Consider the following 12,323-nt stretch of genomic DNA (forward strand, 5'->3'; position numbering starts at 1 on the left):
CTCAGAGTGCGAGTCTTATTCGCACTTTTCCGGATTTTTTTTTTAAGGAGACATTGTACGTACGACCTTCGTTGCAGTTTCACCGGCTCTTAGCATACACGACAATGTCTGTACAGCCTCACTTTCTTCCGGCGACATGGACACTGCTTCTGATGTGGTTATGACTTCGCTTATTAGATATTTTCTGCTAATATTTTGGATTTAAGCGTGATTTGATGATAATGCCCTTGGCCGTGTTTGTATCTGATGTAAAAAGTTATTATAAGAAGAACTATAACAGTAAGGTCTTCTAGCAAAAATCTTAAACTTACAAGCTGCAGACAAAAATTTCAAATATGGGGTGGCAAAAAGTCACATCCCATCGTAACCCATCGAAAATATTAAATTAATCATGTTTGTTTGAGATAATTATAGACACAACGCCAGACTGCTCTACTAGTACATGCATACATTAATATATAAAAACTATCAGCCTCGATTGCGGTAATGAAACCAACCTTGTTCCATAGATCACCAATACGACATTTCGTAATGATGTGGAACGTGTCACTTTAACATAAGTGTTCTTTACACAAAATAATTAATTAACCTATTTTTTACAGTTACTACTTCGTATCTAAAAATTCATCTATTGAATAGAAGTAGTTGTCATTCAAAAATTCTTTTAATTTGCTTTTAAATGTTGGTTGGATATCTGTCAGATTTTTAATGTTATTTGGCAAATGACCAGAGATTTTTGTGGCAGCGTAATTCACCCCTTTCTGTGGCAAAGTGAGACATCTCTGACATTTTTCATCACTGATTCTGATCTGCTGATGAGGTGTTTGGTGTGAAAGCCATTTCACGGCGAGAGGCAACAGAAATGTCACCCAGACCTCCTGACCTTACAGCAATGGATTTCTTCTTTTGAGGTTATGCTATAGATAAATTACATGCTACAAAACAGTGAACTATTAGGGGTATGAAAGTAGCTATTTATAACGCTTTTGAAGATGTTGTTGTTGTTGTGGTCTTCAGTCCTGAGACTGGTTTGATGCAGCTCTCCATGCTACTCTATCCTGTGCAAGCTTCTTCATCTCAGAGTAACTACTGCAACCTACATCCTTCTGAATCTGTTTAGTGTATTCATGATGCCTTGGTCTCCCTGTGAAGTTTTTACCCTCCACGCTGCCCTCCAATACTAAATTGGTGATCCCCTGATGCCTCAGAATGGGTCCTATCAACCGATCCCTTCTCCTAGTCAAGTTGTGCCACAATCTCCTCTTCTCCCCAATTCTATTCAATATCTCCTCATTAGTTACGTGATCTACCCACCTAATCTTCAACATTCTTCTGTAGCACCACATTTCGAAAACTTCTATTCTCTTCTTGTCTAAACTATTTATCGTCCACATTTCACTTCCATACATGGCTACACTCCATACAAATACTTTCAGAAACGACTTCCTGACACTTAAATCTATACTCGATGTTAACAAATTTCTCTTCTTCAGAAACGCTTTCATTGACATTGCCAGTCTACATTTTATATCCTCTCTACTTCGACTATCATCAGTTATTTTGCTCCCAAAATAGCAAAACTCCTTTACTACTTTAAGTGTCATTTCCTAATCTAATTCCCTCAGCATCCCCCGATTTAATTCGACTACATTCCATTATGCTCGTTTTGCTTTTGTTGATGTTCATGTTATACCCTCCTTTCAAGACACTGTCCATTTCGTTCAACTGCTCTTCCAAGTCCTTTGCTGTCTCTGACAGAATTACAATGTCATCGGCAAACCTCAAAGTTTTTATTTCTTCTCCATGGATTTTAATATTTTGTATTATACTATATTTATATATATATATATTTTTAAATTTCATTTGAAGATACAGCTTCTATTTAACGACTGTGTAAAAAAGTATACTTGAGTGTCCCAGGTCGTCTGACGAAATGTATAAAAAAAATGGAAAAATCGAGATATAATGTTATAAATAATCCTGCAACTTCAATAAGTGTTCAATTACTTCAGATTTCCACTTGTTTGTTTTGTGTTCAATTAGGTTAGGGTGGGTAGTGAGTTTTGGCCCACTCTGTGTGATGCAGCTATGCACCCAAGAACAAGTAATGTTGCGTTTCCCAGCAGGGGGACAGTTAGAGTGTAGCGAAGGTGAGACGTACCTTGAGGTGGTGCTTGAACTTGAACGCCTTGTCGCACTCGGGGCACTTGAACTTGCGCAGCACTGCGCTCTCGTCGTGGCTGATCATGTGCCGCTGCAGCCGGTACACGTTCGCGAACGTCTTGTTGCAGATCTTGCACGACTGCGGGAACAAAATAAGGGAACACACATCACTTCACTGCATGGGGATACACACTCAAAATCAAAGCAACACTTATCAGTAAGAGGTACTTTACGCAGCAGAATGCCATACCTTGAACAAACAGGTGACTACTAAACACATGGAAATTATATCATAAATTTTACCAAGCAAAATATTCGGGCCGAACGATGGAGGCGCAAAAGTGAAAGATATACAAATGATGAAATAGTTACACAACCCAAACACCAGTTACGTTACGTGGGTCTCTTGAAAGACCTAATCAAAACTGAAACAAAGGGAGCTTGGCTGTTTAGGGAACTAAAATTGGATAAATACGGATTTTTAGAATCCAAAAATATTTGTCATGGGCTACGAAGTACGGAAGAATACATGAATTGAGTTTCCGTCAGTGTTTGGCGTGTCGTGACAAAAGTTAAGTCGGTGTTCTGCAAGAAGGTAGTCTGTCTTAGGTGTGGAGTGTTAAAGACCGTATTACAAGAATCTGAAATGTTTTCAGAGATAAGGCAGAATATTTGGAATAAGGAGAGTGAAGAAACGAGAGAGAAATATTTGGCACGAGTGAAGGACGGGGGAAAAAATCGCGGAAAAAAATGGTTCAAATGGCTCTGAGCACTATGGGACTTAACATCTATGGTCATCAGTCCCCTAGAACTTAAAACTACTTAAACCTAACTAACCTAAGGACGTCACACAACACCCAGTCATCACGAGGCAGAGAAAATCTCTGACCCCGCCGGGAATCGAACCCGGGAAAACCGCGGAAAAGTTAGAAACAGGCGAAATGAGCATGTTCCTATTATGGTTCGTATTAAGGGAGAAAATGGAAATAAAAAATAACATTCTGCATGATAATCCTCATCTATCAGTGGGAATAAGCCGTATATATTAAGAATAAAAAAAGGACAAAAGGTACGAGTAGTTAGAAAACACGGTTTTTACGCCTCTTCACGTCATGCAGAAGTCAGGCACTAGGAAAAATATTAAAGCCTAAAATTGTTTATCTGTTTCGAGATAAATTGCTGGTAGTTCCACTCCTGGCAGTAAGGTGAACATCACATATTGTCAACTGCAGTCCCACGCGTAATTTTCTAATTATTACTGTATCTTTCCCTACGGCAAAGCATACATCAGTAACTAAAAAACTGCACGTATTCACGTAACGATAAAGCCCTCAGAATAATGCACCATATCGGATATCGCAAACATCACGGTTACATCACATTACAATGCAAATTAATTCTCGAAATGCGCTGTGTCAAGAATATAGGAAACCTTAATGGGCAACAGCAGTTGTAAAATAATAAAAATGTCATTATTTTTACAGTTTCTGCCCTTCATCGACCACTTCGTAGAGGATAAAATAAAACAAAGCGTTTTCAGATCTTACAAAATGCACACAGCAATAGCGACAACAGAATATTTTGTATTATCGTAATAAGCAATAATATGATCATAAACAGTATTTTCGTGTTAATAAAATGAATTAAGGAAAGAATGAGTAAGGGATGGAAGACAGATTTAGATTACACGCGTCGTTGCTGCGAGAAGTCATTGGAGACATTATGGATGGGAAAGTAAATCGACCGTGCCGTATTCAGGGGAAGGATCCCAGCAGTGACCTTTGTAACAAATCGTAAGAAATGACTTTTCGTTTACGTAACTAATTTTTTTCATGAATTCATAGTATTCGGTTACACAATTACAGAATTCGTTTAGAATCGTTCTTATGCTTCACAGGTGGCGTATGTTGAACGAAACGTCTCCCTCGAGGATTGGCGCGTACTGTGTCCAATAACGACTATAAACGAATTCTGCAGCTGTGTTTGGAAGAAATAATATGAAGTCTTTCAAAGATTGCTGAGGTTCTTAAGAATATCGCGTTACGCGTACCTCACGAAATTTCGTACTGCAGTGGCAGCAAGACATCGTGGAGAAGGCTAATTGTAAGAACATACCTGTAATGTCGTAAATATGCTCTCGAGAAAGGGAACCGGACGGTACATGAGTAACCACGCGTCGGCTCTAACGGGGAAGTTCTAAAACGAGTCGCAGAGGCGTTTCTCTTGGAGCTAAACTCATGGAAGTCTCGACTCACAACGTGGTTGTGTGTGTATCACCCCGCTTCGACGACGTCGCGAAAGAACTTCAATGAGCGATCAAGAGAGCAACCCTTTCGCCTGCCGCCGTCGCGCCGCTCTGCACCTGTCGCCTTCACTTGACTAAAAAAACAGTCGCTACAACCTGCAAGGGTGTCCAACTCGTCCGGCCGACTAGCCACGAATGTAGCACACGCGGTTTCTGCCCCGCTGAAGTATTCATGCGCTTGGGGCATGCCTCACGATAAGAAGAGCAAACATTTTCGTTTCCCGAAAGGGCCAACACGGTGAGTGGCTCTGTTTGCCCGTCCACGTCTCTGTAGGTACCGCCGATGGAGTCTAAAGGTTCCCTTCCCGCACGGCACTGTTCTCTCACACCATATGATTGCGTTTGCGTAAGCGACCATACGCCTCATCTTGAGAGACACGTAGGCCTACCGCCTGCCCTAGAAGTCTCAATCTGTAACACCGTAGTCCTTCAAAGAAAGCAGACAAATTAATTGTTCTGCCAGTTGCTACATCCAGGGGGAGGGGGGGAGGGGGGGAGGGAGGGAGGGAGGGAGGGAGGGAGAGAGAGAGAGAGATATTTAGTTTGGTGATTAGTCCGTATAGTTACTTGTAAGAGAGAGCATTATCGAAATGCCCATCAAACTGCAATGGCAGATGCTGCAACAGAAGAGTTGAATGGTTACTGCTGAAATAATGATAGCGGACATTCAAAGAAAAGTGAGGCAAATATCTACTTCCCCTCACGTCCCCCCCCCTCCCACCCTTAGTCCCATATAATGAGCATAACGCGTTAAATTGGAGGCCATGTGGAGACTTACGAACAGTACCATTAGGGAATGGAACAGCCAGAGGAGGCGAGGAAGGAGTATGGGGGAGGCAAGGGAAAAGCAAAGGAGAACAGGATTGACGGGGAGAGGGGAACGGGATGAGAAGCAACCTTAATGCAAGGTAAATTTATTTATGACTACCTTTAGATCTATTACCTAATTTTATACAACAGGTTCGTTTTTAATTGTTAACTTATTACATGTTGCAGATGATTACAAAGTTGTGATCAAATTCTTTTCTGGCCTACAGCCGGATACAACTGTCATCTTCACACAATATTTCCGTGGTCCACCTGCCTGCCATCATCAGGGGAGAAAAGCTAAGTAGCTCTCACCGATAACTGATTCAAGCCGTGAACCTTTATATGCAGCGAAGATATGAAAGCGCTGAGGTACTGCGCGTTCCACCGAAGTTCAGAGAGTGAATATTAGGATGAGGTCGTCGGATACAGACCACTAGTTGCAATGTGGAAGGGGGATGGAATGGGAAGGTGGGGGAAATAAGGGGAGGGGAAAATAACGGAGTCTATTTCAAAGCCGGCCGCTGTGGCCGAGCGGTTCTAGGAGCTCCAGTCCGGAACCGCGCTGCTACTACGGTCGCAGGTTCGAATCCTGCCTCGGGCATGGATGTGTGTGATGTCCTTAGGTTTAAGTAGTTCTAAGTCTAGGGGACTGATGATCTCAGATGTTAAGTCCCATAGTGCTCAGAGCCATCTGAACCATTTCTGTTTCAAAGGAAGCATCCCGCGCCTTCTGTGGCAAAGACACATCTGGTTGGGCGCGAGGGGGTTCGAACCGGCGCCCTCGCGCGCGCCAGCCCAGTGAGTTGCCGCTGCAGCGCCTCGGCTGGCTGCGCTAAGCGCCAGAGCGCTCCAGCTTCGGCAGCCAACCACCCACGTACGGAGAGACGTCAGCACACATCCGGAGGACGCGACCAAACACGAGATTACGGCGTATTTTCCTCCCCCCGTGGAGCCCGCCCGTTAATTTACCAAACACGTTGACAAAGATAGGCACGAGGGCAAGAGTCAATACCGTGTGGCTACGGGGAGTCAACACGAACTGCCCGCAGCTCAATATCCAGCGCCTTAATCCTTCATCCCAGTTCAACTCCCTCTGGTCCACAGGAGCTGAAGATTAGACAGACTGTCAGTAGTATGGGACCAAGATATAGAAAGAAATCTGCCTTGTCTCTGCTGAAGAAACGCTCTCGAGCGATATGCGGAAACAATGCAAAACGAAAATCTCGATGACCACAATGAGATTTGAACATCGCTTCTCCCAGAAGACAGTCCTATGCATGCTGCTATCGCACTCGCTACGATTTCTCTATGATAATAATGTCATCATAAACGACATACTCCATTTAGTAATGGTATAAGCCACTCTGACACAGAGACGATTTTATCCGTATGAAATGGAGAGACTGCGATTTGTAGACAAATTTCATATAACCTGATTACAAAGATTGGAAAAGTGTGAAGTCTAGCATTTGTATATAGCCTACTGCTTCCGAACACCACTAAGCAGTCTTCTGTTCAAAACCCCCTTCAACAGAATGTCACCATTGGCAGAGTTGATGACCTTTACTTTGTAATGAATCTGGAAGGTAGTTTAACTTACTTATCAAGAGACTGGTGAACAGGATACCATTTAGCAACTATACTCTGTTATGTCCTGTGCAATTTTATCTGACCGCCAGAATTCAAAATAGCAATCTTCAGTTCGGATCTCATCACATCACTGACATTCACATATTCATCTGCAATGTATTTCTTGTACCAGGTGTATTAGTTCACTGCCATTCTTAGCATGCTTTATCTGAAGACTGAAGAAAATAAAAGCAAAAAGGAAAGAACAAAAAGTAAAGAGATGAAAGGACAGAAAGTAGGGAGGGGAAAGGACAGAAAGTAGGGAGGGGAAAGGACAGAAAGTAGGGAGGGGAAAGGACAGAAAGTAGGGAGGGGAAAGGACGGAAAGTAGGGAGGGGAAAGGACGGAAAGTAGGGAGGGGAAAGGACGGAAAGTAGGGAGGGGAAAGGACGGAAAGTAGGGAGGGGAAAGGACAGAAAGTAGAGAGGGGAAAGGACGGAAAGTAGAGGGGGGAAAGGACGGAAAGTAGAGAGGGGAAAGGACGGAAAGTAGAGAGGGGAGAGGACGGAAAGGAGAGAGGGGAGAGGACGGAAAGTAGAGAGGGGAGAGAACGGAAAGTAGAGAGGGGAGAGGACGGAAAGTAGAGAGGGGAGAGGGGAGAGGACGGAAAGTAGAGAGGGGAGAGGGGAGAGGACGGAAAGTAGAGAGGGGAGAGGACGGAAAGTAGAGAGGGGAGAGGACGGAAAGTAGAGAGGGGAGAGGACGGAAAGTAGAGAGGGGAGAGGACGGAAAGTAGAGAGGGGAGAGGACGGAAAGTAGAGAGGGGAGAAGACAGAAAGTAGAGAGGGGAGAGGACAGAAAGTAGAGAGGGGAGAGGACAGAAAGTAGAGAGGGGAAAGGACAGAAAGTAGAGAGGGGAAAGGACAGAAAGTAGAGAGGGGAAAGGACAGAAAGTAGGGAGGGGAAAGGACAGAAAGTAGGGAGGGGAAAGGACAGAAAGTAGAGAGGGGAAGGGACAAAAAGTAGAGAGGGGAAGGGACAAAAATTAGAGAGGGGAAGGGACAAAAATTAGAGAGGGGAAGGGACAAAAATTAGAGAGGGGAAGGGACAAAAAGTAGAGAGGGGAAGGGACAAAAAGTAGAGAGGGGAAGAGACAAAAAGTAGAGAGGGGAAGGGACAAAAAGTAGAGAGGGGTAAAGAGGTGAAAGGGATAAAAAGTAGAGAAAGGAAAAAACTAGAGAGGGGAAAGGGCAAAAAGTAGAGGGGGGAAAGGGCAAAATGTAGGGAGGAGAAAGGAGAAATCGTAGAAAGTAAGGAGGAGAAAGGGTAGAAAGTAAGGAGGAGAAAGGACAAAATGTAAGGAGGAGAAAGGGGAAAAAGCAGAGTGTAACGAGGGCAAAATGTAAAGGGGAGAGAGGTAAAAAAGCAAAGAGGAGAAAAGAGAAAATGTAGAGAGAAGAAAGTAGAAGAAGCAAAAAGGATAATGGACAAAAACCAAAGAGGAGAAAGGAGGAAACGAAAGAGGAGAAAGGAGGAAACGAAAGAGGAGAAAGGAGGAAACGAAAGAGGAGAAAGGAGGAAACGAAAGAGGAGAAAGGAGGAAACGAAAGAGGAGAAAGGAGGAAACGAAAGAGGAGAAAGGAGGAAACGAAAGAGGAGAAAGGAGGAAACGAAAGAGGAGAAAGGAGGAAACGAAAGAGGAGAAAGGAGGAAACGAAAGAGGAGAAAGGAGGAAACGAAAGAGGAGAAAGGAGGAAACGAAAGAGGAGAGAGGAGGAAACGAAAGAGGAGAAAGGAGGAAACGAAAGAGGAGAAAGGAGCAAACGAAAGAGGAGAAAGGAGCAAACGAAAGAGGAGAAAGGAGCAAACGAAAGAGGAGAAAGGAGGAAAACAAAGAGGAGAAAAGAGAAAAACGGAGAGGAGGAAGAAGAACGGCAAAAGGAAAGAACAGAAAGGAGAAAAACGGCGAAACAAGAAAACACGTGAAGAGGGAAAGGGTAGAGGAGGAAAGGGATTGAGGAGAAAGAAAAAAGGAGAGAAGATAAAGAAAAAAAGAGTAGATGGGAAGGAAGAAAGACATCAAATAGAAAAGCGATAAAGGAGGATGAAAAGCGGTAAAGGGAAAGGGAGAAAAAGAGGGAAGGGAGAAAAAGAGGGGAGAAAAAGAGGGAAGGAACAAAAAAAGTGAAAAAGGGGAAAGAATAGGGAAGGAAAGGAAAGGAAAAAGGAAAGACTGGGTGCAACATTGGTTTGGACTAATATAGGTTAGGAAATCAGCCGGCAACTCTTGTAAACACGTGACGAAATCGCATACCGATAACAATCAGTATGACGTATTAGCAAGGCAAATAAGGGAGTTCCAGATAGAGCGATAAATGTTAGAGATGTTGTAATTCGCGTACCTGGCTGTGTAGTAGTCTATTAATACGGAGATAGCGACTGTTCTGGTGTTGGTTTAGCACACTCGCTTTCAGGATGAGATGACGCACGTGCGCGGCCGCAAAAGCTGCTTTTGGATATCCGCCGTCCCGACACTTCTGGGAACATCTCTCGTATCTGACTCCTCCTTTCGCGAGTAGCGAACATGGAGGCTCTGCCGCACCTAGCCTACTCCTAAACACCTCACTGCAGTTCGCGGAGGCGGTTGTTTTGCTGACAATCGCGAGGTTTTTCGAAGTAAGTCGGCGAGGAAAGGAAACTGTGCGGCTAACGCAACAACTGTGAGGATAGGCCTACACAGAAGGAATGTTCGACTGCAGACATTACTGTATCACTCACTCCATGACACAATTACAGTGATTTTCGCGAATTATTGCCTATGTCTACAAATTTTTTCACATTCGGTGTCCGACTGATCATCAATATCCTATTATAGAAGTTATCCTATCACCTCCCAAGGATATCATCGTAATCTGCATCCAATCACCACCACCACCACCACCACCACCACCAACAACAACAACAACAACATCATAACACCACCAGCACCACTACACCTATGCTCATTCTCCTATAATCGCAACCATATTATCACCATCGCCATATCATTGTACAGGGTGTCTCAGGAGGAATGGAAACTATTCAGGGATATAACACGGATGATCATTCGAAGCAAAAAAGTCTAATAAACATGAACTCTAAAATGCAGGCCTTAAGATCAATGAGCACTACTTCATCTTCCCTGCTCTAAAAGACAACTCTTCCACAGAACAAATGCACATAGCTCTTAAGGTATGCATTTCAGAGCCCATGTTTACTAGACAATTTTTTCTTGTTTTGGTCCATACTACCTCCTCCCAAAATATGAAAAACAAAGAGTTTGCAGCAGCAGACTTTCTTTCATAGTACCGATGAACATGTGCTCATGTGCTCATAGCTCATAAAGTATGCATTTTAGAGGTCTTGTTTGCTTCGAATAATCGTTCCTGTCATATGCCCGAATACAGATCACGTTCCTCTTGGGACACCCTTCACTGTTCTCCCACTCCTTTTGGTGTCTTCCAGTGAATGTGGCTGATAATACCACTTTTTAGTCGCCTAACCTTACATACTTGTCTCCTACTTACACAGGCTTCATGATACATATTTTGATGCTACTTTTGTGGCTGCTATGTTTTGGCTGCCAAAATTCCGCATTAAATATTGCAAGACTCTTAGTAGAGAAACCTACCCCATTCGCAGTTTTGTAACAAAGTCGACATTTTTTTCAGTCGTACGCCATGTAATGTACAAAATGTGCCATATTCTGACATTGTTCATGTTTGGCGAAGGCAGCACGCTTTGCTGGCATCAGTTCTAACGCCCATGGTTCACCACCCACACATCTAATCACACAATAATTACCTGCTCCGCTCATGAGGATCAAGGCGATGTCACCAGGAATATACGAGGGTTGGAACTTTAATAGTGGCAACTATTTATTTACAGCTCGTACAAAATAGATACGTGTTTAAAAGTTTTACTGACCTTCAAAGTAGTCACTAGCATTGTCGCATTGTGTATAACCCGTTGCCAGCGATGTGGAAGTCGTAGGATACTCTTAGCAGTGCCAGTTGTGTTGACAGTTGGAGAGGCGCGGTCTATTGCCCGACGAATTTGTAGCAGTTCTGAAGTGAATGCCGTGAGGTGTTTTCTTCAGTTTAGAAATCGAGTTGAACTTACGAGGGCTTAAGTCAGGGGAGTGCAGTAGGTGGTATAGCACTTAGCAGCCCCATCAGTCAAACAAATCAGTAACAGTTTGCACTGTACGTGTTTGAGCATTGTCCTGCGAAATGATAGTCAGGTCCTGCAGAAAGTGTTATCACTTTTTGGAACACAACGTACGACCAGCTTAGAGACAGAAGTGACGACACTTTCTGCACGACCTGACCATCATTTTGCCGGATAATGGTCAAGCACGTGCGGTGCAAACTGTTACTGATTTGTTTGACTGATGGGGCTGCTAAGTGCTATAAGAGGCAGAATTTCGAGTTAAGGAGAAATATCAAGTGGGCTGAGGAAGTGTGAATGGGAATTTGGATTGAGGAGGGAAGTGTGCTAAGGAGTGCTAGTTCTACAAGTTTCCAGGAGAGATTCTGTGAAGTTTGGAATGTAGGAGACGAGGTACTGGCGGAAGTAAAGCTGTGAGGACGGGGCGTGAGTCGTGCTTGGGTAGCTCAGATTGTAGAGCACTTGCCCGCGAAAGGCAAAGGTCCCGAGTTTTAGTCTTGGTCCGGCACACAGTTTTACTCTGCCAGGAAGTTTCATACCAGCACACACTCCGCTGCAGAGTGAAAATCTCATTCTGTGCCAAGGTAGTTCATGCACTTGTGCGAAGGCACTGTGCCAGAGTGGCAATGGTTAGCACATCTGCCTGGTGAGCAAGGGACCGGGCTTCAAATCCCGACCTTGGTACAAATTCTCATTCTTCGCTTAAGTCTACAAATACATACCAAAGAAGAAATTACTGCAGCCCAGCAAGTTAATGTGTGTAATTAATCTTTCTACAGTGATTTGTCACAGTAATATAGTCGCTTAATATGGACAAGAAAGAGAAAGGGTCTAACATTGTGCCGTATGGAACTGAAAGAAGTACAGGTATCGAATGCAAGCACGGTAAAAGAAAATACTACATTCCAGAGCGTTATTGTTTGTTATTTTTTTCCTTTATTGTTATTTTAATACCTTACGTAAAAAGGTGGGCCGGCAGTGGCAATAGTACGGCGCTCTTCGGCCACAGACAGTACAAATAGAATCAAGGAAGACATAGAAACACGAAACATAACGGTGGACAAAAACCGTAGACACATGAGCAAAAACCACGAAGCCGTTCACAGGCGTAGGAAAATAAAAAACGGTCAGCACTGTACACGAACACTGATGATTGATTGAGATCACACACACACACACACACACACACACACACACACACACACACACACACACACACAAAAACCGACGGCGATGACCTCCGGTTCGCCAATGTATGTTAGTTATT

At 43.6% G+C, this 12,323-nt stretch overlaps 1 protein-coding gene across 1 annotated transcript in view; it reads right to left on the reverse strand.

The window, feature by feature from the left end:
- LOC126214972 (zinc finger protein 1) overlaps positions 1-12,323 on the reverse strand; it is a 152,390-nt gene that overhangs the window by 49,134 nt on the left and 90,933 nt on the right. Inside the window, exon 3 of the mRNA XM_049941605.1 lies at positions 2,162-2,302. Coding sequence (XP_049797562.1) covers positions 2,162-2,302 — 141 coding nt within the window. The remainder of the gene's footprint in view (positions 1-2,161; positions 2,303-12,323) is intronic.

This window comes from Schistocerca nitens, chromosome 12 (genome assembly GCF_023898315.1).
Source record: "Schistocerca nitens isolate TAMUIC-IGC-003100 chromosome 12, iqSchNite1.1, whole genome shotgun sequence".
Classification (NCBI taxonomy): Eukaryota; Metazoa; Arthropoda; class Insecta; order Orthoptera; family Acrididae; genus Schistocerca; species Schistocerca nitens.